This window comes from Eretmochelys imbricata, chromosome 10 (genome assembly GCF_965152235.1).
Source record: "Eretmochelys imbricata isolate rEreImb1 chromosome 10, rEreImb1.hap1, whole genome shotgun sequence".
NCBI classification, from domain to species: Eukaryota; Metazoa; Chordata; order Testudines; family Cheloniidae; genus Eretmochelys; species Eretmochelys imbricata.
Window position 1 is genome coordinate 47867375 of NC_135581.1, and position 27998 is coordinate 47895372.

The 27998-nt window shown below is 50.7% G+C and overlaps 1 protein-coding gene across 3 annotated transcripts; it reads right to left on the reverse strand.

Moving 5' to 3' along the window:
* Positions 1 to 2883: 2883 nt before the first annotated feature.
* Positions 2884 to 27998, reverse strand: MAN2C1 (mannosidase alpha class 2C member 1). 3 transcript variants are annotated; one of them, XM_077829278.1, is made up of 26 exons: positions 27820 to 27997; positions 25607 to 25732; positions 23769 to 23892; positions 23060 to 23130; positions 22382 to 22559; positions 21750 to 21939; positions 20150 to 20256; positions 19664 to 19774; positions 17448 to 17540; positions 16613 to 16729; positions 16128 to 16223; positions 15491 to 15636; positions 15098 to 15221; positions 13952 to 14073; positions 12854 to 12939; positions 11245 to 11406; positions 9636 to 9718; positions 9368 to 9462; positions 8812 to 8916; positions 8283 to 8439; positions 6762 to 6905; positions 5879 to 5988; positions 5160 to 5239; positions 4801 to 4946; positions 3655 to 3758; positions 2884 to 3579 (listed from the first exon to the last, which is right to left on the reverse strand). In XM_077829278.1, the coding sequence occupies exons 1-26, from the start codon at positions 27918 to 27920 to the stop codon at positions 3462 to 3464; spliced, it is 3096 nt and encodes a 1031-aa protein (XP_077685404.1). In that variant the 5' UTR covers positions 27921 to 27997; the 3' UTR covers positions 2884 to 3461. The 3 variants fall into 3 exon arrangements, 2 of the variants coding, with proteins under 2 accessions (XP_077685404.1, XP_077685405.1); XM_077829279.1 differs by having other exon boundaries at positions 9386 to 9462; positions 23060 to 23136; XR_013347410.1 differs by lacking the exon at positions 5160 to 5239 and having other exon boundaries at positions 3544 to 3579; positions 23060 to 23136; positions 27820 to 27998.

Consider the following 27998-nt stretch of genomic DNA (forward strand, 5'->3'; position numbering starts at 1 on the left):
AATTTTTTAATAAAAATAATTCATATTGATATTTGCAAAAATTGTTGTATTAATTCAGTAACGAGGCCTTTTCCGTTACTTTATATTAACTTTATTTTAAAACTCTGCTATGTGGTAATAAGGAACGCCCATGTTTCAAATATTAGTGAGTGGTTAGGATTAGAAGCAGAGTGTGCATTTCTGTTGCTTGGCAAACATAATTCAAGTTAGGAGTAATTCCAGCAACTGCATTCCTGAAGGGTTAAAATTATTAATTTACTGGATATTTTTTAAAGTAAAATGTTTACCTTATTTTTTTTCTTTGTTTGATTGTTGTTTTATGTTTTGGAAGTTTCTGTAAAACCTGTAACTTTTAAAACAGAGAAAGAGACCAAGTGAGGAGAGGAAGGGGAAGAGGGGATGAAGAGCAACTGAGGAAGGGAGCGAGACTTGAGCCAAGAGAAATTAACTCTATAAAGTTATCTTAAGGCACTGGCAGCAGCAGCAAGTTTAGCAGACTGAGAAAGGCGATAAAGGAAAACTTAACTGGTATGTAAAAATATTTGCGAAAGGTGGTTATATTTTTAGCCATGAGCAAGGAGCCTGGCTCCAGGGGTTAAAGCAGTTGGGAACTTGCACCGCTGGTTTTTATCTGGGCTTTGAAAGTGGGGGTTGTTTCCTGCTCTTGCAAAACCTCAATTTGTCTCCCCCACCCCATCCCAGTGTCTGTTGCTTTTGTCTGCATGCCACATGGAGTGCAGGAGTGCCCTTATATGCTTCAGTTAACTGTTTTGGGGCAACTCCATCTGTTAATGCATCTTTTCATTTTCCTAGGGCCACCTTTCTTCATTCCTGTTCCCACTCTTCAGGCACAGGGTAGCTACCTGATGCCTGCTGACCACCAATATATATAATGGCACAGCACCTCTCTTTTTTTTTGTAGGTTTTTTACAGCTGTTTCCACAATGTTTTATTCTGTTCCTGGATTGCTTGCTGACCTGTTAGGAGAACGGGAGCATTCCAGGGCTCTGTGGCTTCCCCTGCTTCGTTGTACTCTTTCTTTGTTTCTGTTATTTGCCCTGCCAATGTTGTGGCATATTGTCTTAACCATTTAACAGCCATGATTATAGTTTGCAATAGTCTACATTTTAAGGCTACACTCTCTGCCCTAGCCTTACAGATTCCATTCCATGTTCCTTCCTCATGTGTGTCTCCGGCAGAGCAGATAACATCAAACTATGTTTTATAATTAAGAGGTAGGGGGTCTTATCTGCATAACTTCAGAAAAATAGCAGACGGAAAACCTTTTCTCAAATTAGTACATTCTACAAATAATGACACATATTTTGATGTAATACATGGTACAAACAAACTCATAATGTTGTGTGACCACAGACTTTTGTTTTAACCAAAGGCAAAACAACACAGGAATATGTATAAAATATATCACTGGGGGGACTAAATATTTCCCAATCTTTCCAAACCAGTGTTGCTTTGAGTATGTAGTTCCATTACCAATTGTATTTCAATGCTTTCTGCCAATTTTGGTCAAAATTAAACCACCTTTCTATGAGCTGTGGCTCTTTTTGTGATTGGATGCCCAACATTTAAATATTGCATGATTTAGAAAACTGCACCATTTCCAGCATCTCCATCCACCCTGGTGATGAGCACCAGATAGGTGCCTAATGTGGTAGCAAGAACATTTTTCTAGCTGATGGTTACCCCTTAGTGCTCAACATAGGTCCAAGCTAGTAGACTACTTGGGCAAGCCACATCACTGCTCCGTGCCTCAGTTTCCCACTGTCAAGTGGGGATAATGATACTGAAAGCCCTAAGGCCTGTATCCACAAAAGGGTCTGAGGAACCACAATGCCTAACTTTTAGACACCTAGAAAATCACAGGAACAACCCTGTGGTAGGGGCCTCCACAGTGAATGGGGTGAGACAGGTGCCTTTGAGAACAATGCATAAAGCCAGTAAGGTAGGTAGGGAGACAATGGAAGAGGCCAGCAAGAGGAGTGTGCTAAGCCTTGCCCCTCTCTCTGAGTTCAGCCCCTAAGTCTGGGCTGGTGGAAGGCACCTATCTTTGGTAGGAATCCACAAACCAGGAGCAGACAGGGGTTCGGCTGCCTAAGTCACAAGCAGGGCCCGATCCAGTAAGGGTACTCAGAAGCTGCCTAATTCCACAAAAGAGCATGGACAAATGGGGTTCAAGTCCCTCCTCTGCCAGCTGAGAAGGGATTTGAACAGACCTCTGCCACCTCTCAGGTGAGTGCCCCAAGCAGAGTGATTCTAACTTTCTCTGGCCCTGTTAATTATTCAATTATTTAATTAAAGTGAAAACCTCAATAGGAGAGATTGAGGGAGACTACATGAGAATATCCCATGCTCAGGGCCCCTGACCTGAGAGGCAGCAGATCCCTGCACAAATCCCTTCTTCTTATCCAGCAGAGGGGAGACTTGAACCAGGGGTCTCCTCCCAGCAGTCTAATCACAGGGCTACAGCTGACAAGGGAAGTCCCGTCCCCCCCCCCCGCAGCTGTCCTGTGGAGCTAGGCAGCCTCTGAGCATGTCCACTGGCCCCACCTGTGACTCAGGGGAACACCAGGCCGTGGCTCACTCGCTCTGGGGGGTAGGTAGGACACCTCGAGTGAGGCAACAGCCTGCGTGGAGAGAGGCAGAAACCCTAGCACACACTGCAGAACCGGAGGGGCCTGCAGGGTTGGACGGCAGCCGAACAGGAGCTTTGAGAGTCGCAGTTGAGCCTAAAAACAGGACTTAGGAGCTTAGGAAGCTTTGTGGCTCCTACACTAGGGATTTTATTAGCGGCCGGGCACTGGTCTGAGTGAAGGGCAGCGGCCCCATTTCTGATGCCACAGGCAAGAGTCAAACAGTCAGAACTTTACTCAGCAAGTGACTCAGTGTTTAATGCTCAGTTTTTACAGAAAGACTAGGCCCAAAGAAGCCACGTCTGCAGAAACAGTAAAGCGCCTTGCTGTTAGTGTTGTGGAGAAAACCCCACCCAGGGAAGCACAGGACGGTTAGGAGTTGTAGGGCACGCAGAAAAAGGAACCGATTCTGCCATTATCAAGGATCAAACCCCAGCACCTCTCCCCTGAAAAGGACAGGATTCTATTTGGGATGTTCACTAGTGGGTTAAGCCAGTACAACACCAGCTCTGTGATCTTCCCCCACAAATCAAGATCTCCCCACCCCCCGACGTTACTAAGGTTGTAGCCCACCAGTCAGGCATTTACACTCAGAATCAGTGCTGACTTGAGCCCAGAGGCAGCTGAGCTCTGCCCTGAGACCGCCCCTTGGCGCACACTGAGAAGGGGCAACTCATTACTACCCCCATTGTGTAGCTGTGGTGCTGGAATCGACGTGTCCATGATTTGAGAAGCTAGTGAATTGCCCCGAGCACAGTGATTTCTGCCTGGTGCCGGGATAGGGGCTGGGCTGCCAGCAGGGTAGTCCTCTTACTGCCTCAAGATCAAGAGGACAGAGCGCACTTGGAACGGCGTAAAAGAAAGCTTCAGGCCATGCTCCTCCAGAGGCAGATGACTGCTCAGGTCTGGCCGCTCCAGGAGGTCACAGCTGGGAAAGGAAGAAGAAGAGAGGATGAAGGTGAAGCCCCAGAATATGTGGCCTCCCCCTCTACCACCTACTTACCTGATTGCTTCCTTCACAGGAAGGGAGGTCTGGAGCCACGTGACCACCGTGCTGCCATGTGACTCATACAGCCTGACTAACAGCCCGTCCAGCCTGTCCTCAGCCTTCATGGACAGAGAGAAACGTTATTCTCAGGATCAGCCAGATGGCTAATGATACCTGATCTCCAAATGCTTTACCACCCCCGCCCTCCCTTTGTATCATTAAACCATATTAGAGACAGGGAAACTGAGGCACCGGGAGGGGAAGGGACACACACCAAGTAGGCCTGTGGCAGAGCTGGGCCTAGAACCCAGGTCAGCTGAGCCCCAGTCCAGTACTCTAGCCACCACCATATGCTGCCTAGAGGGCACGGTGCCTCCTGCCAATCATCAATGTTCAAGAGCAGCTTTGGTTCACCATTTCAACTAGACGATAGCCAGCAGGAAGAGGTCAAACTCTGAACCTGGCTGGGTCGCCCCCTTTTAGAACAGACGGATTCTGAGTTCTGCAAGTCCCTGCAGGAGGCTGAATGAGGAGTAATGCTTTGCAATTCTCTTCCAGAGCCCTCAGAGTGCTGACACAGCCAGGAATTGTTCAGCCCATCCAGGCCTGAATTCCCAGAAGTGGCCACTGGGTTTAGATGCCTGTACTGTGAGTGTTCATGTTGGGCCTGATCTCCAGAGGAGCTCAGTCCTATCCCCACCCAGCAAAGTACGCTGGATTTGTGGGTGCTCAGCAACTCTGAGCATCAGGCCCAAGGCACTGTAAATTGCGTGCCCAAAAATGGAAGAGAAGCTGCCACAGCTATGGGTTCAAGATTTTGGCTACTGCAATTCCTCCAAGTCTAAACAGCGAGCCAGGCTGCCGGACTCGCGGACTCCTGCTATAACCACTAGCCCACGCTGCTTGCCCTGTCAGTGTAGGGAAATTCCTGCTCAGCTCAGCTGAATGCCAAAGACCTGGGAGGTGGGGGCAGATTAAGGATGAATGAAAAGGACCAATCACTGGACTAGGACTGAGAGCTGTAGCTAACTCTCCTGCAAGGCACTTGGCCTCTGTCAATGCAAACTGCTGTAACAATGCACAATGCTAACACAAGAGCTGCCAGTGCTCTGTGTCTTTCAACACACCACCGCCCTCCTCGTCTCTCTTTGGGGCACGTGCCTGTTTGACGGTTTCCAGCACGACAGCTGGTGAGTGCACAGAGAAGGCACTCCAGGCTGGGCGCTGCGCTGACAAAGCTGGCCCGGTGTGCAGGGGGAAGTTCAAGTTGTAGGCATAATGGATCACACCCGCCTCCTGGAAGGAACCTGCACAGAGAATACAACAGCAGCTGTCAGGGGCTAAGCGCACAGCACAGTGAGAAACAGCAACGGCGCCGTCCCCAGTGAGAGGGGAGCGGTCGCCATGCCGCTGCCCCACACCAGGAGAGGGCGATCTTCTTTGCCCACATGCTCCCTTCATGAATTGGCAGGCTCCTATGGGGCATATCAGGGCTGTGCTGCTCAGCCCCCGAAACTCACCCCTGTGAGGCATCAGGGCATAGGTGAACTGATGGGGTCCAATATCTGCAGTGGCATCTGGTGACTTTGGCGCTCTCAGCCTGGAGGAGAAGGGCGGATTAAGGGGGTGGAGCCTCTTCCACTGGAAGTGCCTAGAACCAGCCCCACTCCCTTTAAACGCTAGTGCACGCACGCTGCCGGTGTCAAACCACCCTGCCGTTCCAACACGCAGCAGGGACCCCTGCAAACTGCACCGCAGTCAGGCCCCGTGGTGGTGCCCCGTTGGAGGAGGAGCTCCTGCCACAAGACCACTGCACTCACACGCCAGAGGCCTAGTTCTGACTTGACTTGTCACCAAACACTGACCCAACACTAGGATCAAAGTGTTCAAGAAGTTGATCCCACTGTAGAGAGCAAGGTGCTCTCTAGATCAATAACTAGATCAATGACAGTGGCATGCATTAGCGGCATGCATTCCTGACCGCTGCAGGAAAGGGTTAAAACCTCTGTACTTGACAGGACGGGGCAGAGAGCGGATCCCGTTATAAATGGGACACATTCTAAAGCACAGTATGCGCCAGGGCTTCCATTTCCAGTCCAATCCCGCTGCTGTATACAGGGTGCAGACCACAGCGTTTGCAAAGTTAAACGATAGCGCACACGGGACTGCAGCATCCCCAGCGAGCAGAACTGTAAAACCAAGGCATCCATTGCCCAGACCCGCCCCCCTGCCCACTCACAGCGAGAGGCTCATCACGTTCTTGTGCACGGACGCGCCGTATTTGCAGTCGTTCAGCAGTGCCACCCCGAAGCCATGCTCAGACAGGTCCATCCACTTGTGACTCCACACCTTGGGGAAAACAACCAGCCTAGCATTCGGGGGCTGTCACCCAGGATGGTCATTGTGGAGCAAGGTGGGTGCTACACAAACTGTCCCACTGATCAAGAACACAAGGGGTGGCTGGGGGACGCAGCCGATGGCCCCCTGGGCTCTGCAGAGATTACTGGGGCCAATCCCTGTCAACGGCCTAGGTGCACCAATCAGGAGCGTAACGGGAAAGCTAGTCCCCATGAAGGAAAGGCAGCTCGGGCTCCATCACCAAACTGACCGGCAGCTGCAGTGAGGCCGGGATGCAAACTCCCTAGCTCTGGGGAACTGCATGACCCACTTCACACTGAAATGCAGCCTCATCTGCCCCAGGCCGGCAAACCACAGGCCTTTCCAAGGCAGTTCAGCCCCGACCTGGATCGCCCGGAGGGAGCTGGCTATTGGGCCGTGGGAGGCTGGTACTTTGCCATGTCAGTGTACAAAGCCGTATCTGTGCCCTGGTTGGGATGGATTTGAACAGCAGCGCCGACACAGCGACCCAAGATTTCGCTCTCACCGAGGTCCCTGCTTAAAGTGCTGCTCTCTTGGGATACGGGGAATCTGCTCCTGCCGGGTTCCCCTCTGCCCAGGAGGCAGCCTATCCCTGCAGCAGTTCAGCAAGCAGCTGTGGCCCGAGGCGAGCTGTTCTCAGAGGGCACGCGGGGTGGGAAAAGAAGGGACGGTGTCCATCTATCAGGGCTATTTCTACCTAGAGAGCTGGGGCAGCGGCAGGGCCCAGGCTGCTGCCCTCCTACCTCGAACCGAGCCCAGTCCCAGGACGTGTTCCAGTGCGTCGGCCTCTGCAGGTGCCCAAACTGAATCTCATACGTTGCATTCATGCTCCGAACCCGCAACGGGAACTCCACCTTCAGGAATTGGTGAGCCTCGTTCCAGTCAACCTAGAGCAAACCGGGCAGCCAAAAGGAGGCTCAGGTCATTGTGTGGGAGACAGGAAAGACGGCATCATCTTCACCGCAGCAGCTCCCCTGTGCTCGCTTCCCCATTGTCTGCCAGCTCGTTAGCCCCACCAACAGGGACCTGGTTCAAGGGCAACAGCAGGAAAGTATCAAGCAAGGGCTAAAACTGGCCCTAGGACTGTACTCTTCTGCCTCTGAACATGGGAAAACCTGATCACATCAATCCATCCCAGTGGCTTTAAACAATCCCAAAGCTCTTCCGAAGTGCTTTGTTATACGCCAGGGGTGGCCAAACTGTGGCTCACAAGCCACATGAGGCTCTTTTACAGTTAAAATGCACCTCACTGAATCCCCCCAGTCTCCCCCTACCAGACTGGGTAGGAGAAGCGGGGGAGGCCCAGGGCTTCTGCCCTGCGACAGGGTGGTGGGGCTCAGGGCTTCTGCCAGAAATGACTGGAACCTGCTGAGGGTGGGGGGCAAAATTTAAACATTTGCCCCCCCCCCAACAGCTTGAGTGATGCCCTCCCAGGCACACACCCCCTCATACCCTCAGTGGCCCCTGCCTGCAGCATCCAGGTGTTAGCTCCTTGTGGAGAGACAGCGGCAAATAGCTGGGAGCTGCAGCGAGGGGCTGCTGCTTTGGCTCCGTGGGGAGAGGCAGCAGCAAAACACTGTCTCTCCCTGCAGCTCCCAGCTGTGTGCAGCTGCCTCTCCCCACGACCGCAGCTCCCAGCTTGCCGGCTCCAGCAGCTGCTGTGCAGGGATGAGGCCTGGCAGCACCATGTGACCGAGTGGGGCTAGCAAACCCTGGCAAATATCTGGGGGGCACGTAACCCACCGTGTCCCATCCCTCCCCATGTCACCTCCAGCTTCTGCCCAGCAGGGCGGGGGGTCTTGGGGCTCAAGTCCCATGGGACATGCCTGCCAGGGCGCAGGGCTTCAGCAGGAGTGGGGCTGAAGCCCCAAGCCCCAGCAGACATGCCCTGCTCTCAAACTTCTGAAGATTGTCGTATGCAGCTCAGACTGTCGGTAAATTTGGCCACCCGTTATTTGCAGTAACGGCTCGGTGGGAATAGGGGCATCCAGGAAAGGCAGCAGAGGCTCTGGGTATTGCCTCCAGTGAGGAGACGCGGCTGTCTTTGCTTACGAACGTTCCCTATCTTGGCTGCTTCTTGACTCTCCTCCAGTTCTGGTCTTGGCTTGCCTAGAATGCAACCTTTCCTTGGACCTCGCCCCGGCCATCCACACCTTTGCCACTCTATGCTCCATTTCTGCAAAGCACTCGTCCTTCTGAGATTCTCTCCTCCCACCACGGCAGTCTGTATAAGGAGGGTTTGGCCTGCACAGGCCTTTCCAAACCTGGGTCAAGAATCGAAGATAAGGACACATGGCATCCAGGATGACTTCTTGGGTGATGACACTCCGCTCGCTGATCTGCAGAGAGAATTTCACACTTCCTCGCAGGCCCCCAGCCAGGACAATCTCCAGAGGCTTCAGAAGGGTTGTGATTGGCTTCCTAAAACAGATGTCAAGCATAAGGGTTAAGATTCAGGGGGTGACAGCAATGCGTTCAAAAGGTCAACATCAGGCTCCTACACTTGGAAGACAAGCAGGGAGCAAGAATACTGCCCACCCACCTGACGCTCCGTTTTTCTCACCAGAGGAATTCTTAGAACCCCTCCCAGGTGCTGTGTAATCTTACACTATTCTACGCTACTCCCCTGGACACAAAGCGCTGGAAAGAACAAGCACATAGTTTTCCACTGCAGAAGTTTTGTCCTCTCTCTTGGTTCTTTGCTACAATCCCAGAGTAGCAAAGAACCAAGAGGCAGAGATCTTTGCAGGGTCCTAAAGAAGTACCGGTACCCACAATGCACTGCTCACCTACCTGGTTTCCAGGTGATAATCCATCACATCCCAAGCATCCCAGTACAAGGGAACGTCATCAAATATCACAAACTGGTTAGCGCAGTGACCATCCTGGACTGACTCTCTGAAACAAAGCAGGGAGGCAGAGGATCAGCAATGGAACAAGAAGCTGCAGTGGATGACAAGAAATTCTGTGACCTGAAACAACATTCCAACAGCCTGGAAACAGACACCTGCCACTTTAGGTTCTCTGGTGGGAGAAATGAACCAGCCTTTCATTTGGCAGACTGAGGTTCAAGCCCCACAGGCAGCCTTAGTTATGATGAAACTGAGTAGAAGAGGCCCCAAATGAGTCCCCACTGGGTTTCACACCCGGTCTGTGGAATCACTGGATATGGTTTCAGTGACAGCAGATCCATATTCTACGAACATTAAATAAAAACAACGTAGACCGTCAGCTCTTTGGGGCAGGGTCCATTTGCTCCCGTGTTTGCCCAGTGCCTGGCACAATGAGGCCCCAATCTGGATTGGCCCTCAGGCACAGCTGCAATAAACACGAAGAATAATCATCATACCTCCCCGAGTGCACTAACCGAAGCGACACCACACGCCCCATGGAGTCCAGGTGAGCCGCGATAACCCCGTTCTCCATGGTCACAGAGCCGTCCGCCTGGTGAGAAAGAGGAAAGAATCAGGAGAGAGCACAGGCTCCGCATCAGCCAAAGAGTGAGTTACTGTGTGGAATGCTACAAATTACTGAAAACGGTGTTGCAAATCCAGCTCGGGAGCTTTGCCCGTGGAGCTTTCTGATGTACAAACGAGGAACCCCACAGGGCGGCTCACCTGTTTCGTCACCGTCACGGGATGAGGGGGTGTTAACGAATCCTCCACGGCAGAGTAGCCCATGCTAGGCACCTTCACCAGGGCTGAAAGGAAGAGAGGCAGAGCGGTTCACTCAAACGCTTTGCCCTTTAAGAGATGTCTTCTCTCTCACTCCGTGTATTGGGCCTCCTCTTCACTAGGAAATACCTCCCCCATGCTCTGATGCCCAGGAGCTTCCCACATAAAAATAATTTTCCATGTGGTGCTGAGGGAGATGGAGCCTATTTCTAGAGATCATGGCCAATGTTCCCTCTAATTTTTGACAGGCTGGGTGCACAAAAAATTTCTTCTGTGCGAATTTCTGAAGCCGAGTTCAAATTTGTGTGCCATGAGGCAAATGCGTCCAAGCAAGTAAAATGCTTATACATTTACAAAGTTTTAATTTGCAATTTGTGTCAATTTATATGGGTTTTCAGATAGAGACATCATAAGTAAAAAAAAAAAACAGGAGTTTGTTTTTTAAATTTAAAATTTTCCTAAAAAAAATCAATAAATGATTATCAGCCAAGAATAAGATATGTACTGTAATTACAAATGCATTTTAATTTCCTTACTGGTCGAACTGTCAAAGACTGCTAAACTAACCTTACTGTTTTTCCCTGCGATATTTTTCATTTGCCCATTCAATATAAACTCTGTCCAGATGTATCAGTCCTCCAACCAACTGGTAACTCTTAATACACATTAGCATGTCCAAATGATCCACTGCCCAGTGCCCTCCACCACCTCACAGCCCAGTCTCACAGACCCCCCAGACACTCACTCCATCATGCCCTGCCCCCTTCCCTGGCTGCACTCATCAGCCCTGCTGGGAGGTCTCTGGCTCCTAGGGTCAGAGTGGCGAGGGGAGAGGGCAGGGAAAAGTGCCAATGGGAGCTGCCGGAGCCGTGGAGCGGGGCTTGCGGGCACCGGCAGTGTGCAGCGGTCCTAAGAGCCAGCAGGTCCCTCTGGCTCCTAGGGTCAGGTCAGGTTGGGCGGGGGGAGCAGAGAGCTCTCTGCCCACTGCCAGTGCCTGCAAGCCCCGCCCCTGCAGCTCTGATTGGGCAGGAGGGAGCCGGTGCAGCACATGGAGACCCCCTCCACCTCTATGCCTGGGGGCTGTCCGCACTGCCAGCGGGCAGGCGCACCGCCAGGAGCTGCCCCAAGAATCGCCGCCACGCCAGCCCTGGGACTTTGGCGGTGATGATGAGCGGTCCCCGATATCGGGACAAAGGGCGTCCCGACCGATGTGCAGTCGGGATGAGGGACTAATGCGCGTGCGGTGTTTCGCCGTGTGCGTGGGGTTTTGGATCTGTGTGCGTGCACATGGACACAGCTTAGAGGGAACAGTGATCATGGAGAACCCTGATCTAGAGATAATGGATAAGCCAATGTCCTTTTCAGCTGTGCGAAAGGCAATGGTTCTGTATCCTCCATGTGAGTGGAATTAGCCAGCCATCACTTTGTTGGCCTATTTTTCCTGGTCCACCTCCCCTCCTCTGCTCCTGTCCCTACCACCAGAAGATTTAGGGTGCATCTGTGCTTTGCAGGGGACGATCTGGAAGTCCTTAGATAGGCAGGACAATGGCACCTAAGGTCTTTGCTCCAGTCTTAGAGACAACTTCAGTCCGTTCCCAGGGCAAAGTGTTCAGAACAAGGAGGCTTTCTGCTGTCTCGGGACCAGTCGGCAAAAGTTCTCCAAACAAGGACCGAACAGCATCTTCAATGAGGAGACCACCCACGCTACGGATTTCTGGGCAAAGAAAAGACATTTCAGTTCAGAGCAGACTATTATTAATTATAGAGCACCCAAAAGTTGGCGAGCCCCTTTAGAGACATACAAAAAGACCATGGAGAGAGAGAAAGGATGTAGTACACACTGTCCTCAGAATTGCTTGTCCATTTGCCCCATTCATGCCTAATCTTACTAAGCAAGTTCTCTTTACTCTTAACCCTACTTCCCCCACCTCCCTTCCATTCATCTGCTGTGTTTAACTCTGGGCTGCATTTTTTCCAGTTAAACTCTGTATTCCCTCCTTGCACCATCCTAACATTCCTCCATCTTCCATGCAAATTCAGACTGGCCATAAAACATACATTTTTAACAGTCAGGGAAATTACCCATTGGAACAACCTACAAGGGTCGTGGTGGATTCTCCATGATTGGCAACTTTTAAATCAAGGCTGGATTTTTTTTTCTAAAATATCTGCTCCAGAAATTATTCTGGGGAAGTTCTCTGGCCTGTGTCATACGGGAGGTCAGCAAATTCTTTCCCAGGTGTCTGGCCGATGGGGCTTGCCCACTTGCTCAGGGTCTAAATGATCTCCATATTCGGGGTCAGGAAGGAATTTTCCTCCCAAGTAAGATTGGCAGAGATCCTGGGGAGTTTTTGTCTTCTCTGCAGCATGGGGCATAGATCACTTGCTGAACTAGTGTAAATGGTGGATTCTCTGTAACCTGAAGTCTTTAAATCATGAATTGAGGACTTCAGTAACTCAGCCAGAGGTTAGGGGCCTACTACAGGAAGGGGTGGGTGACGTTCTGTAGTCTGCAATGTACAGGAGATCAGAATACATGGTCATGATGGTCCCTTCTGGTCTTAAAGTCTATGAATCAGTGATATTATCACAATGATTCCATCTAGCCTTGGAATTGACGCATCTCTGCAGCCATTCCTAGCACCTTCCCAACAATCCTCCCCGTCCCCACTGCTCAAACCAGCCCGTCCCATGCACGGTCTCTTCCAGTGTCACAGGGCTCCTGGGAGCCTCCACCTATAGGGGGAAGTCTCTGCTTGCCAGACTAGGACTGTGTAACCAGACACAGTTGGGACTTGTGTTCTCTGGGTATCGACAAATGGCATAATGCAGACTGGCTGAGTGCAGGGGGGCCACGGCCCAGGGCACTACATGCATCCTTCCTCCTACAAGCCTCACTGGAAGCAGGATGGGCAGGGCAGAAAATCAGGTCAGGTCCCATTAGTTATTACTGACACCAAGAGCACCCCTATTAATGTAGAGTCCCCGATGCCTCTCAGACTTGTAACAAAACCAAACCACAACCAAACATTCACCAAACCAGGTGAGGAGTCAGGTCAGAAAGCAGGAACAAAACCTTTCAAAGCCCACCTGACAGAGGGTGTTACAATGAACCCAACCCACTTGGCAGGAAAAGCCTCTTAGCACAAATCACTCCTCACCTGCGTAGTATCTCATGGCATCCTCCACCACTAGCTGGATACAGCTGCCCGGCAACACGTCATGGAACTGATTCAGGAGCAGCAGCCTGAGCACAGGGGACCGAGGCAAGAACCAGAAGAGAGCTACGGATTAGGATCGCTATGAATGAACCACGCCACCCTCGTGCTAGAGGACAAAGCCCTTTGTATCCTGCAGCCGGCTGATGGGGACTGCAATAGTCAGGCAGTTCTCACATGCACATGGTAACTTCTGGCTTCAGGTCACCACTTTCATTCCATCCATCAAAAACGGGAGTTCTGCTGGACCCTGCTCTGCTGCTATTGGAGACAAGAGAGAGAGCAGCCAGCTCGCCGGCCCTGAGCTCTCTTAGCAGTCACCTGAGCCAGGCATTTCCTAGCCTTCTTCTGGGAGGATTCCCTGGGCACAGGTTTGGGAATTCACAGAAACAAAGGTACTTGTTCCTTCAATTCCCTGCCTTGGCAGTAACCTTGGGCATTGGTGGCATCTTAGTCTCTCCTGGTCTCTGCCTGTGGCACACAATAGTTCTGCCTCCTGAGGACCAGAGGGGTATTTCTAATCGCCTGTGATATACAGGAAACTATGACATACTTGTCCATAAAAGGAATTCTTCTATATCAGTCTGTTGTGAGATTGTCTGGGGTTTGGTCTACGCTAAAAATGAATGAGGCTATTTTTTGGTTTGCTACTTAATACATTGTTCGTTACGATCTCATCTAATGAAAACACTGTGTCTGCTTGTTTTTTATATACCTGAGTGTGCTTATCACTAGACCCCTGCAAATCTGCGGTTATCCACTTTATACCCGCAGATATCTGCATCCACTGATGCAGTTGTGTTGTTTGCCATCTTTGCAGATCACGGATCGGATGCGGATCCAAATTTTTGTATGCACGCAGAGCTCTACCACTGAGGTAGGGTGCGGATGCAAATGCATATAAAAGGGGGAGTGCGGACTGCAGGTCAGATACAAGTTAATTATCACAGATGCAGATCCACATTTCTGTATCAGCGCAGGGCTCCAGTCATGCTTGCAGCTTTATCCAATCAATGGTGGCACTCGGACGAAGTACTTTACCTCCAGAGATGCTGCAGTTTGATGGAAGGATACTGGAAAGTATTTTTGTGGGTCAGAGCAAAACTGCTCAGTACTTCAGCATCATGGAGTATCCGCTCACACTCCCGATTCCCTTTCTTTATCTGATCCCAAAGCAGGAGAAAAGAGGTTTTTAGGAAGAGCTATATCAGAGGAGATTATTGCCATCTTTAGCAAAATATCAGATCAGACATTGGGATGTAGACAGTATCTATTACGTATTCACAAATAGCAATCAGATTCTCTTTTCCTTGAGGGTTCCTTCTCCAGAGCCCCTCCCACTCTAACAGCAGAGATTACAGTCGCTCAGAAATTAGCTAGCTGTTCTGAAAGATGGTACTTCCCACAATGCTCTGTTAAATCGACAGCAGCACCCAGTGCTGCCGTGTCAGTTTTGGAAACAAGGGGCTTTGGGTGGCAGCCTTTCTGTACCATGTTACAAAGGTTAGGCACAGAGACACACTAAACTGAGGGCTAAATGCCCCTTCCTACTACAGGGAAAACCCCAGTGGCTCAGCAATCAACCCGAGATCCAATGAGCAGCTTCAGATCATCTCTGGCTCAAACAAGAGCATCCCTCTTGTTTTCAAACACAGTTCAAAGAGACCCTGTCAAATAGTTTAAAGCTGAGATTTAAGACCTGTAAAGAAGAAAACCTGAATTAACCAAAAGCAGTGCTAAAAACCCCAACCCACCAATGCTGTGCCAGTGCATGAGACCTAGAAAGCGGAACCGACTAGAAACAGGGTGTGTCTACACTGGAACAAGGCTAATAGAAATGGCATTCAAAACGGACCATCTGCAGGAGTCTTGTCTACACTAGGGCTCACGCCGATGGGAGTTTTCTGTTAATTTTTCAGGTGCAGCCAGAGCACCAATCACTGTAGCACATAGGGCTCTGTCCTGATAACTTATATTGGACTAACTGGGGAAATTACATGGGCTCACAGCTTTAGAGAATCACAAGGTCTTTATCGGGTCCTACTATGGTGCTAAATTGCACCAACGACGGCACACCAAGGAGGTGGATTCAGAGTGGAAGTGTTCCCTACTGGTCAGAGTTAACATTGATCTAGATAGTTTCCACCCACTGCCTTATCTCCCCTCCCATCCCGGGCAAGTGGTAACCTGGGCCTGAGTGGTATAAGTGCCGTTGTGCAGCTCCAGGAACAGTTCTCCTATCCAGGTGAACAGCTGGGTCTTCTCCTTCTCCAGCATAGAGAAAAACCGGTCAGGTGTGGACATCTGAACCCTATGGGGGAGAAATGCAGATAGTGACAAGACAGGCTTAGCAGCTGCTGCCCACTGCAGAGGGAACGAGGAGCCCTGTGGTTCCTTCCCTAGCATGAGTCGATGGATTGCCAGTGGGAAAAACAGCCCCAGCCGTGAATCATCAGCTCCCTCCAGCCCCACTCTCCAGAACGCTAGGACCAAAGGGGTTAGCAGAAAGCTTTCAGGAGTCAGCAGTCGGTACTGTGCTCTGAAGGACACACGAGAAGAGAGGGCAGTCTCTCCCTGGACCTGGGTAGCCCATCTGTGTCTCTCATTCTCTTCAGTCTGTCCAGCATCTTCTGGGTCGGGCCACCTCCTCCGTCTCCAAACCCAAAGAGAGCGGCGCTGTGGTTCACACGGCCTTTGTCTCTGTTGTTGTTCATGGTTTTCAGCATCTAGAGGAGATTACGCATACACATGACACGTAGTGTCAGGCCCTCACATAGTCAAGGAGAGCCCTGCGGGCGTAAAGATCAGGCACTAGCTTGTTGTCTTCTCACCATGTTCACTCTCTTTTCAGCTCTGCCTCCCGAGACACATCCACCAGGGCCCAGGGAGACAGGAGAAGCTGGAGAAGTTGAGAGCCCTCCTGCAGTGACTCATCAGCTCCCCACTCCCCTGTGGATTTATCTTTAAAATGCCGCTAATTATAAAAACTCAAGGCTCTGACACATTGCACAGACAGACAAATCTGGGCTTTACTCTGAACATCTAAAACCCCCACCTGCTCGTCCTATCACCTTCTCCCCACCTCTCGCCATGTGGCGCTCCCCTACAACAGCCTTTGCTTACAGCCCAGATGGCGGTGACATTCCCTTGCAAGCTGGGTACACTGGGACAGAAAGGCAGATGCATACCCATCTGCCTACCATGTCACATCGCTCACCTCCTCCACTCGACCTTTTAGCTCATAGGAATTGCCAGGCGGGAAATGGGTCACAACTTGGGAGCCGTCGATGCCTTCCCAGAAAAAGGTACTGTGCTGGAAGAGAGCAAAATGTCACCAAGGGGGAGTCTATAACAGCCTCACAGGGGGACACCACAGTGACAGCCAGAGTGGGGCACATTAGTCCAGGGAGCTACTGAAAGGAAACTTCTGGTTGCCCACCATTAACTTTTCAAAGCTGTCAGCTTCATACTTCAGCACCTTACCACAATGTGATCAGTAACCAAATCTTCTCTTGTCATGGGCTATGAACTACCTGATCCAGTCAGTCTGACGTACAGCTCTGGTGAGCTCTTTGAACGAGGGCTTAGGCCCAGAGAGCCGAAGGAACAGTTCAGCTAGTAGGAAGTTTGGTCACATGCGAGCCCACTGGGCAGATTCCCATACACACACACACACCCCCACAGCAGGAAAGCCCAGCTCACCGGGAAGGTGTTCACCAGGCTCCAGCTGAGTTTCTGAGTGAGGAACCATTGTATCCCACAACCACGCATCAACTGGGGCAGCTGGGCCGAGTATCCAAAGGTGTCTGGCAACCAGAACTGGGAGCAGAGAAGAGAGCGTGCGAGAGAGAGAAAAACACAACCCCGTCACCTGCTCAGGTGTCTCTCAGACAATGTATCCAGGTGCACCTATCTCTCCACACATCTCAAGGGCAGAGATGGGAACAGGCCCAAATTCTGGATACCCCGTACAGTCAGCCACGTATCACTGTGGCCCAAATGCCCTGCACAGGGCCCCCACAGCCTGGAGGAAATATTGCTAGGTAGTACGTGCTATATGAACTGCTCAAGGCCTATATACTGGGGAGTAGGAAGAGGTACACTGCACTAATATATATAAGACCCTAGCAGCCTCCAGCTGGAGTTTCTTGTGGATGGTCCAGTGGTTCAGGCACTAGTTTAGGACTTGGGAGACCTGGAATAAAGTCCCTGCTCTGCCACAGACTTCCTGTGTGACCCTGGGCGAGTCACTGGGCCTGTCTGTGACTGAGTTTCCCCCACCTGTACAATGAGAACAGCAGCACTGCCCTACCCCACAGGGGCGCATGAGGATAGATACAAAAGGGATCGAAAGAACTCAAATACCACAGTGATGGGCCACATACATACCTTAGATAGATCACTCCTAAGTGAGCGTGTCCCACCAAGAAGGAAGCAAAGACAGTGGGAATATCAGCTCTGGAAGGGACTACATGCATCACCTCCCCCACACACAGAGAGGGAACGCGTAGAGGATCCACTGAGGAGGAACACGTACCTCTGAGCAGAGCCTCCCAAACTGCTGCTGGAAAAACCGCTGTCCCTGCAGGAACTGACGCACCATTGATTCACCACTGGGAAGATTCCCGTCCTGGGAGACAATGGCAGCCCTGAGGAATTCTGTGCAGATCTCCCGAGCCCCTTGCCAACAGAGAAAGGCGAGTGGCCACCCCAGTAGCATGCACCCCATGGCAGGCCCAATCCATACAGCTCCCAGCTGAGACACTGCTGTCATGTATGGACGCACCCTCCAGAGGGGTGGGGGGGGGGACAGGGTCTGGGGAAAGGGAAGAGCTGTGTTGACAATACAGCTGAGGGTGTTACCGGGTTACGGTTCCAGGGTATAAGGTTGCCTAACCTAGAGTTAGGGGTACAGAGGGTAGGACTCCCTGGAATAGGGTAAGGATTCCAGTTGGTAGGACTATCCAAGCTCGCGTTATGCTTCCAGAGGGTCGGGCTCCCAAGCCTAGGGTTCACATGGAGAGGAGTCCTGCAGCTAGGGTTGGGTTCCAGAGGGCAGGGCTCCCCAAGCTAGGGTTAGATTTCCAATGGATAGGATGCCCCAGCTAGGGTTAAGTTTCCAGAGGGTAGAGCTCCCCAAAGTAGGCTTAGAGTTCCAGAATGTAGGACTGCCAGGGTTAGGGTTCCAGAGATAGGGCTCCCCAAACTCAGATTAGGATTCCATCAGGTAGGGCCAGCCCAAGGTAGGGGTAGGGTTCCAGAGGGTAGGACTCTGCAAGCTTAGGTTAGGGTTCCAATGGGTAGGGCTCCTCAAGTTTGGGTTCCAGAGGATAGGCCTCCCCTGGTTAGGGTTCCAACAGGTAAGGCTCACCTGAGTTAGGGTTCCTGAGGATAAGGTTCCTTAGGCTAGGGTTAGAGTTTAAATGGACAACAGTCCGCAAGGGTTAGGGTTAGGGTTCCCAGGGAGAGGACTCCCCAGGCGAGGGTTAGGGTTCCCAGGGTAGGGCTGTTGTGAAAGAACAGGATTTGATATAACTCGCAGCCATCTTGTGCACTTAGCCTCCCATAAGCTGGAAGCTAGGACACCACATAGGAATAATCTGGCCTTGCTTAGGCAGACAGAACAAAAACAGTTGCAAGCTGCAGTTTTACTGGCTGGGATAGATAAAAGTGAAAGGACAGATTCATGGGAAGGCATGTGTGGGAGGGAAACATGGAAAACTGACCCTGATTCTGGTTGTCTGTGTTTATCAGGGGTTTTTTGGCTGAAGCTGCTTTGCTTATATGGAGAATAATGAATTGTTATTGGCTGTTGCTAGGGAAATTGTTAGCCTGTTAGAGGCTATTGTGAGTTATGTGCTTTGTCTGGAGAAAATCTATAAAGAGTTTAGTTAAAAAGCATGCTTTGGAGCAGTCGGAGGAAGCTTTTCTTCAGGCAAGGAGCTGATACCTAAACTCCCCATCAGCTGGACAGAATGGCCCCCGGAAAGCTGGCTGGCTATCACTCGAAACCATTTCAGACTTTGGGTAAATATAAATGTTTGGAATGCTCTAGCCCTCCTGCTGAAGCATTTAGATGTGTGTGCGCTTCAGACCTCATAAAAAAGTAGTTTTAGGTAAAAGCACTCGTTTGTGCCAATCATTTATCAGATGGAAGAGCTGTGTCCCCACTGATTTATTCCTGACGCTGCCTGGAGAGAAACAGTTAAGTTACCACTGCAGCGCTGTGGGTACTGAAAACCCGGGGTGACAGGGCTGCCCAAGCAAGCATTAGGATTCAAGATGATACGACTCCCCAAACTAGGGTCAGGGTTCCACAGGGTAGGGATCCCCAAGGCAGCCTTATGGTTCCAACAGAAAGGACTCCCCACACTATATTTAGGTTTCCAATGCAAAGGACTCCCCTGGCGAAGGTTAGGGTTTCAGAGTATAGGGTTCTCCAGGATACATTTAGGTCTCCAAAGGGTAGGGGTCACTGTGCTAGGCCCCAACGGCTAGAATTAATGTCCCAAAGGGTAGGGGTCTGAGATAATGGTCTTCAGGTACTGTTAGTGTTCCAAATGGTAGGGTTAGGGTTATATTTCCAGAAGGGAGGGCTCCCCGGGCCAGGGTCTGGGTTCCAAAACCCCTCTCATGGTTCCCGTTGAGGGTCTGAGCAGAAAAACATGTTAAAAGAAGGCATCTGAGACTCAGTAACTGATCTGTTATAGAGAAGACTCAGAGGGTGGTGCAGAAGGGCTGCTGTGATCTTACCATTTCTACCCAAGTGCCACCAACAGGTATGAACCGTCCCTCTTTGGCATAGTCCTGAATCTGAGCGTACAGCCCAGGATACCAGTTCCTCACCCACTCAAACTGCTGGGCCTGCAAAGACGACGGACCAAGAAGCACATGGAAATTATTCTAGAGATTATCCAATTTGGCTAAAGCTTCTGGCTCACAGCAGCTGCAAACCTAAATTTTCAGCAGGCATTGGAGCTCAGTGCAAATAGGACTGGTCCCAGACCTGGCAGGACAGCTCTCTGCTGCCAGGCAGGAGGCTTGGGCTGAAATCTGCACCTGGCATTTGGGTTTGGGAGCATGGTAGAAGCAACTTGGAGACTAGTGATAGAGAAGTCCCTTGCATAGAAGCCCCCCTCCCAGCCACTTACCATGCTCCTTAGAATATGCACTGACCTTCCTCCTGTCTTTGCTCCAGGAGTTTCGCTGCCCACCTCGGAGCAGAAGACGCCAACTCACCTGTGAGCAGACAAACGTGAACTCCGGGTTCTTCTCCATCAGGCGTATGACAGTCACCCAGCTGCGAGCACACTTGCGGATAGACTCCTCGTATGGCCACAGCCAGGCTGCAGGGACAGAAGCAGGCTGAGCTCACCGTGGCCACATGGCTTTTCCATTTTAAATGGCCATTATTTTATATACACACACAGCCTGAAGCCTGCCAGTGCCCATTGTGTGCTGCCTTCCCCTGGCTGGAAAGACACAACTGAGCCTCATCTGTAGGGCCCTACCAAATTCTCGGCCGTGAAAAAAGTGTCACAGACCATGAAATCTGGTCTCCCCTGTGAAATCTGATCTTTTGAGTACTTTTACCCTATACTATACTCTTTTATACTATAGGGTAAAAGTATATACAAGTACACAGCGTTTCTCAAACTGGGGATCCCAACCCAAAAAGGGGTCTCAAGCCCGTTGTATAGGGGTCGCAGTATTGCTACCCTTACCTTCTATGCTGCCTTCAGAGTTAGGTGGCCGGAGAGCGGCAGCTGCTGGCCAGGCACCAAGGTCTCAAAGTAGTGCCACTTCCAGCAGCAACAGAGAAGTAAGGATGGCACAGTATGGTATTGCCACCCTTACTTCTGCGCTGCTGCTACTGGTGGCCATGCCTTCAGAGCTGGGTGGCCGGAGAGCAGCGGCTGCTGGCCGGAGAGCAGCGGCTGCTGGCCAGGAATCCAGCTCTGAAGGCTGCGCTGTTCCTGGTGGCGCCGCTGCCTTCAGAGCTCGGCACCCGTCCAGCAGCCGCCATGCTCCAGCCACCCCGCTCTGAAGGCAGCACAGAAGTAAGGGTGGCAATATTGCAACCACCCCTACAATAGCTTTGCAACCCCCTTTTGGGTTGGGACCCTCAGTTTGAGAAACGCTGACTTAAGGGCTTTACAGGTTTGTATTTTTCCGGTTTTCAGTACATATTCATGCTTTGCTACAACTCCGGGAAATTTAAGATTTAAATATCTGAAATCGTGACATTCAAGATTTTTAAAATGCTACGACCATGAAATTCACGAAAATAGACTGTGAATTCAGCAGGGCCCTACTCATCCGGGATCCAAACTGTGCTGCCTTTACAAGAATCAACTATTGCGGGGAGTGAAGACATGGGAAAAATCACACTATTAAAATGAAAATGGATTGAAGCACGGTTGTAAATCCTGAGGAGTCCCCAGCTCACGGGGCGGCTGCCTGTCCTGGATGCCTCACTTCCTTTCCTCACAATAGCATGACTAGAGAAAACCCCACTGGGAATTTGAAATCTAGGGGCCAGGCAAAGGAAGTAAGGAATGGGCATGGAAGGCTTTGACATGCCCCTTTGGAAAGGATGCCTTTCAGCCCTGTGGTAAATCACCATCTCCAGCCAGGCTGACACAGCTACGTACATTTCGTAGCTGATGGCTGGGATGTCCCAGTCCCTTCCCCTAGAGGATCAGAGCATCACTTCTACAGAACGCTCAGTGCCTGCTCGCCTGAGAACCGCTCCCCTCTGGCAGAATCCAGTGTCACTGGCCAGCCCTACTAACCACAGACATTTCAGTAAGGACACATCCCCTGGACTCATTTTTACCAGAATCAATGTGGCAGTGGCCCATAGCGTGGATAGTGTGCTGGCTCTCTCCATTTTTCTGGCTGAAGACGGAAGAGGCGAGCTGACGCACTGCAGGGAAGGTAGAGGGGTCAGTGACGTCAAGCAGGTTAACCATCTGATTGGCCACGTACAGGGTCTGGAAGCTCCGCTGGTTTTCCTCCCCGAGGAGCTGAGGGAGGGCAAGAGTGAGAAGAGATAGACGCTGAGCTCAGCAACTCTTATATTGAACAGGCTGAGAGTCTATATGAGGTGATGGACAGCATGCTGAACTGCTGCACATGTGGACAGCCCATTAGCCGTGTCCTACCAACTTCCCACCTCTACCAATGACACGTGGAGCCTGATGCAATACAGACCCAAAGGTGGTGTTTCCTTCACCTAGTGTCTGCACCTTGCTTTTTTGGAACTCAGAGGCTGCAGTTGTTAGCTGGCATGATTAGACAAAGGAGACATAAGCTACGATGGCAAATACCTACTCCTTCAGGTCTTTTTGGTAGAGGCTGGAGCGCTGAGGGGAAGGAGGCTAAATCAAGGGAAAGACATGAAAAAAAGAGGCGGGAGGGAGGTAGAGGAGCTGGAGAATAAAAGAGACAGAAGATTAAAGTATTTACCTTGGCCATGTCCACTAGTATCTCAAAATCTACCAGCAGCTCATGGACATCCCTGTTGAAGACCACAAGCTCCGCCTTGTTTAGGGTGAACTTCTTGTCAGGGTCAGGAGGTGCAATCAGGCTGCCTTTTCCAGCCCCAAAGAGACCATTGCAAGCAACTTCCACATAGACAGTCAGGCTGTAGAAATGAGAAAAATGGAAACAGAAGTCACCAGAGATCAATGACCAACTCACTGTGTTCTCTGCGTGGAGACTAGGAAACAAGATCTGCCAAAAGCACAGGAACGGTTGGACCAGGCCAGACACCAGTGGCCTGTCTAGTCTGGTATCCCGTCTCTTATGGTGGCCAGTGCTTCAGAGACAGACATACTACACCTCCCTAACTCCGCAACACTGTTCCACAGGGGACAATTTTCTTTCTGATCCTAGCTAGTGAGCAACTCACACCCTGAAGCACAGCACTCAATAAACCTTGCCATTGTAATCCAGCCTGACGTTACCTCAGGAGCTGAGCAGCCAATGGGTGACAATGCTGCATCACTGGTCTTCACACAGCTCTGAACAGAGAGGCCTGGGCACTTTCCCTGCGTGCTGTGGCTGTGCCAAGAGTGCCTCATGGCCCCTCCAACCAGTTCAGGGTGGGGGTTTCCCTGAATTTCAGCAAGTGTCAATGCTCACCTGTGAGGCTCCGCCTCCTCGAGGCCTTCTGTCAGGATGTAGCTGGTCTTCTCCCCTTCTTTAGTCAAACCCTGTGTCTCAGGACAGGGAGGAGGGACATTAAAATAGCTCCATGACAACACTCACATCAGAGATGTTAACAGGTCCGATGGGAACGGCTGCCATTCTGCATCAGTACAGAATCACTAACCCACGGCTTGTTGATACATATCAGCAGAGGGGCCCCTTCTGACACATGGCAGATTACCATGGAGTTGTGTACTGAGATTGTGCTCACTGTTTGCCTATGGAACTAGTACAAAGAGTATTTGCAGCACCCCACTAAATGAAGATTTTGCTTAAACTCCCTAGGACATGTCTCCATGCCCCATCAAACACACACTAAAAACATCGTGGAAAGGGTTGGCTTCTCCTGGAGAGCTGCTGCAACCCCAGTGTGAACACCAATCCCATGGGTATTCCATGCCACAGACCAATGGTCAGGACTATTGCATTAAAAATCTCAGAAAACAGGGAAAAGCGCTATATAATTAGGAGGAAATTAAAATCCAGTCTGATTCAAACCATGTAACAAATGGCAGGGCATTCCTACAGCCCCATTATAAAGGGCTGAGACAGAGGACACATCATGGAAACAGCATTGATTGCAGCACTGCCCAGGATGTACTTCTAATGAAGATCTAGCATTGGCACATGTACTTCCTCTTACCTGGACCGGCTGCGCATCCCTCCACACCATCCCCTCCCCATCGCTTTCCCACAGGAGATGCACTTCCTTCCCCGCCCATTCTCTGGGGATGCCAAGCTCCACTTTAAACCAGCTGGTCCACCACCTGAAAAAGACAGGCACATACACTCCTGAACTGATGTTGAGCCATTAATGATTAAGCATTTCCCTATGAAAGGTTAACATGCACAAGACACTACAGCCTCAGTAGAATCTCTAAGGAGGTCTGTGGGGAAACCACGCAGTATGTACAGACACCAACGCACACACACACACACAGGAGACAATCCCTCCAGGGCTTGCTTTTATTTTTTCCTAAGAGTGAAAGATGCTCAGCTGACAGCCCCACAGACAGAGGTCTGCTCTGTATAGATCAGGTACAATAGGGCATGGTCAACAGCAGTACAAGCGCCCCACGCTCTGCCTCCACCCATACACATCAAGCCAGATGCGCCAGGAACATCCACGGGCAGTTTGTTCTCCATGGCTCATTCAGTCAGAAGGTCATCAAGGAAGGGGAAGTTTAGAGGCACTTTTACAGTACAGACACCTGTCACCTAGGAACTGGACTGAGACACCCACACATTCCACCTTGGTCCCCAAAGACCCAGGGCATCTCAGCCAGCTGTCTAGCAGTAGATTTCTCTGACAGCGCAGGTCAAACAGGACACTGAGATCAGCTCCCTTTTCCATGGCATTCCCCAATGCAGCAGGGCTTGGCAGTGTTGTAGGTAGCAATTCCAGGAGGACAAAGGAGCTGCCATGCTGGAAGCAGAAGAGGCACGCAAAGGGGGGTCTCACATTACCAGCATGAGGTGAGACCAGAGGAGATTGTGACTGCAGGGATAGAGCAGCTACCCACCAGGCAGGAAAAGGCCTCAGAAGGGGAGAAAAGGGATGAAATCAACCCTAGTTCATGAAGCCCCAAGTCTCAAAGATCCACTCCCCGCACCTCCGTAGTCTAACATGAAGTATTCCACACGGACAGCTGTCAGGGGCGTCAAGTTGAATGACAGGGGCTCTGGATGGACAGAGACAGCTAATTAGCTTCCAGAGATCTTGGGTCAAGTTTTAGTCCAGAGTTTATTTTTATGACCAAATTATAAACACCCAAGACAGAGGTATTTATGATACCTCCTTTAACTGCCCCAGCATTATCACAGACCTTCTGTTCTGCCTGGAGATTTGCCGATAGGCCCAAGGCATAAATCAAAATCCAAGTCCTAAACACGGAGCTGAAAGAATCCAAAAGAGTGAGGTAGAAGGCTGAGCGAAGAGATTTCAGAGTGCCTGGCTCGCAGGCTAGTCCTGCCTCTGACACTGACTTGCCATGCGGCCTCACTCAAGTTACTTAACTTCTCCATGCCTTATTTTCTCCCCAAATGTAAAACAGAGACGATTAAATATCTTCTGTCCTACTTCATCAGGGGTTTCTAAGGATTAGCTAATATGTCTACAAGCAACCTCAAGATGCAAGGTGATAAAGATATCTTTAGGTGTAGAAAAGAATAACTGTATACACACACATGTTGCATACAGTTCTACTGATTAATCTGCAGCACCTGGGGAGTAAAAATGGAACCTCACACACAGAGCTCATTGTGTCCCTCAAGGGGAAAACCAATGGTGTCTTCACACCACTTCCTCATTTAAATAAGAGACAGTTAAAAAACAGGTTTCAGAGTAACAGCCGTGTTAGTCTGTATTCGCAAAAAGAAAAGGAGTACTTGTGGCACCTTAGAGACTAACCAATTTATTTGAGCATGAGCTTTCATGAGCTACAGCTCATGTCACTTTGTTCCTCTAAGGCTGGTACTTACGTGGGTCCAAAGGAATCCCCAACTTTCGCAGGTCTGAATTCTTGTCTGACAGCTTCATCATGTGGGATTCGCTGAGGGGTCTGGAAGCAGGAGAGAGACACCAGGGGGCAGGTGTCCCCAAACAGCCTGCAGTAAAGATGACAGGCAATAAACCAAACGCCCCAAGGTACGAGGATCTGTCTCCCAGTCTCCCGACCAAGACTAAAACTTTGTCACACTTGGTTTTTCTCAGTGGTTCACCATTGCAGAAACATTCAGTTTAAAAAAACCCCAAACCATGTTTTAAAAAACTAACAATCCCGTTTCTTGTTAGCCTGACAATAAGCCTGGGTGCCCAGAGTGGCACATGGTCACCATCAGCAGCAGAACACCTGTATCTGCCTTGTATATTTTCACTACCACAAGTGCCAAGCCATGGAGATTTTCTTTGTTCCCACAAATCACACAATCATAGAAATGTATGGCTGGAAGGGACCTCTAGCCCAGCCTCCTGTGCTGAGAGAGGACCAAGTAAACCTAGACCATCCCTCACAGGTCTTTGTCAAAGGGGTTCTTAAAAAACCTCCAATGATGGGGGTTCCACAACTTCTCCAGGTAACCTGTTCAGAGCTTAACTATCCTTATAATTAGAAATTTTTTCCTGATGTCCAAACTAAATCTCCATTGCTGAAAACTAAGCCCATTACTTCTTGTCCTATCCTGAGCGGATGTGGAGAACAATTGATCACCATCCTCTTCATAACAATGTTTCCCTTTTGTTCCTTTCTATTTAAATGACAGTAGCCCCCATTCAAAGCTTTACAAATACCTTTGCAAGCAAAGGTTACAGCAGTATTCCCCATATTAGCACTGGATGAAGCTATGACAATCTACACCAGCTGAGGATCTGTCCCTACGTGTACTCACATGAGCCACGTGTAGCAATACCATGGTATAGTTATCTACTTGTACAGATTTTAAAGACACTAGCTGTGCAGTAATAGTCACATTATGACTTAAAGCATCAAGAGATTTATAGTCCAGACAGAAATTCCACTCTTGAAGCAACAGAGTGACGTAGTTAGTCTCAGACCCGTCATGTCATTCGTTTATCTGAGTTATGAAGAAGAGGGTTACAATGCAATTATTGGTTTGTTCTTTTCCAGAAAAACAGGATTGAAGGATTTTTTTAAAATGTAATACAAGTGGGGGGTTTCAGACATCCTCCCAGGTTAGTGGCTGCAGCATGCTGCTATCGGAGCTAGCTGTGAGAATAGCAGTATTGCTCTGAGGCTGGTTGGTTCCCACTTTCTCCCACCCAACCCAGCCTACATGACTCCTTTGTGCCCCATGGCAGGATTGGAAGGGGGGGGGGGGAGACACACGTGGCAATACTGTTGATCTCACATCTAGCTTCCTGTGCATGCGTAGATTCAGGCCCCAATCCTGCAATTTATTGTAAATGGACAGGCTGTGCGTCTATGCAGAAGCCCCATTAACGTCAGTGAGGCTCAGCCTCCAGGCTGGGCTCCTCCTGAGCAGAACCAGTTGCAGGAGCAAGGATTTACATGACAGCTGCCAGGAACAGAAGCAGTCATGGTAGGGTCTATGAAAATAGTCTTTTTATTCAAATATTTGAGAGCTAAACAACAGGAAGATCGTGGTGCTGGTAAGACAGATGGGCCTGTGAGAGGATCTGTTATGAGCTGCTCCACAGGGTGAAAAGGAGCAGTGTGAGAAACCCAAAAGGATTATCAGAATCGGAGAGAAAGAAGCAGCAAAACTGAAACTGACCAGCCTAACTGCAGAGTGAAACGGCAAAGGGGAAGGAAAGAGCCGCAGAGCACCTTTGATTTTTCAAGGCTTTAATTTTAAACGCACAATGAAGGATCTTGTAAGTGTCCCTGTACCTCCCCTCCCCCCGAGCCTGCGCCACGCTCCAGAGCGGCGGCCCCCGTGCTGTAGCAGGCGGGCACAGCCCACCCGATCTCCCCCGCCCCGGGCACGGCTGGACTCACCGCCACTCCCCGGCAGACCCACAGCCCGAGCAGCGGGTTTCCCCGGGGAGAAGCCACGTCGCTGTCCAAACCCAGCCCCGCCCGGCCCCGGCCCCGGCCCCTGCGCACCGCCGGGCCAGCAGGCACCAGGGGCTGGGGGTACGGCGACGCAACTAGCGCCCCCCACGCCCCTCGGCCGGAGGGGGCGGCACTAGCGGGGCACGGTCCGGCTCCCACCTGCCCCGGAGGTTGCAGTCGGGGAAGCCGTGCTCGGAGAGGAACTTCTCGGCCCGCTCCAGCGTGGTGCGCCGGTGCTTCAGCACCTGGGGCCCCGCCATGGCCCCGCGGAGCAGCGCGGACAGGGGCCGAGCCGCGGCTGGGGAGCCCGGTGTAACGCAGGCTACGGCTCCGCGTAA

What these genes read in the sequence shown, in the direction of transcription:
- MAN2C1 (XM_077829278.1), bottom strand. Translation starts at nt 27,920, where the DNA reads ATGGCGGGGCCCCAGGTGCTGAAGCACCGGCGCACCACGCTGGAGCGG. An exon ending in TAAAAGGTCGAGTGGAGGAG is followed by an intron (nt 15,637 to 16,127) that starts GTGAGCGATGTG and finishes AATCTCCTCTAG; the next exon opens with ATGCTGAAAACCATGAACAA. An exon ending in CGGTTAGTGCACTCGGGGAG is followed by an intron (nt 8,917 to 9,367) that starts GTATGATGATTA and finishes GCTTTGTTTCAG; the next exon opens with AGAGTCAGTCCAGGATGGTC.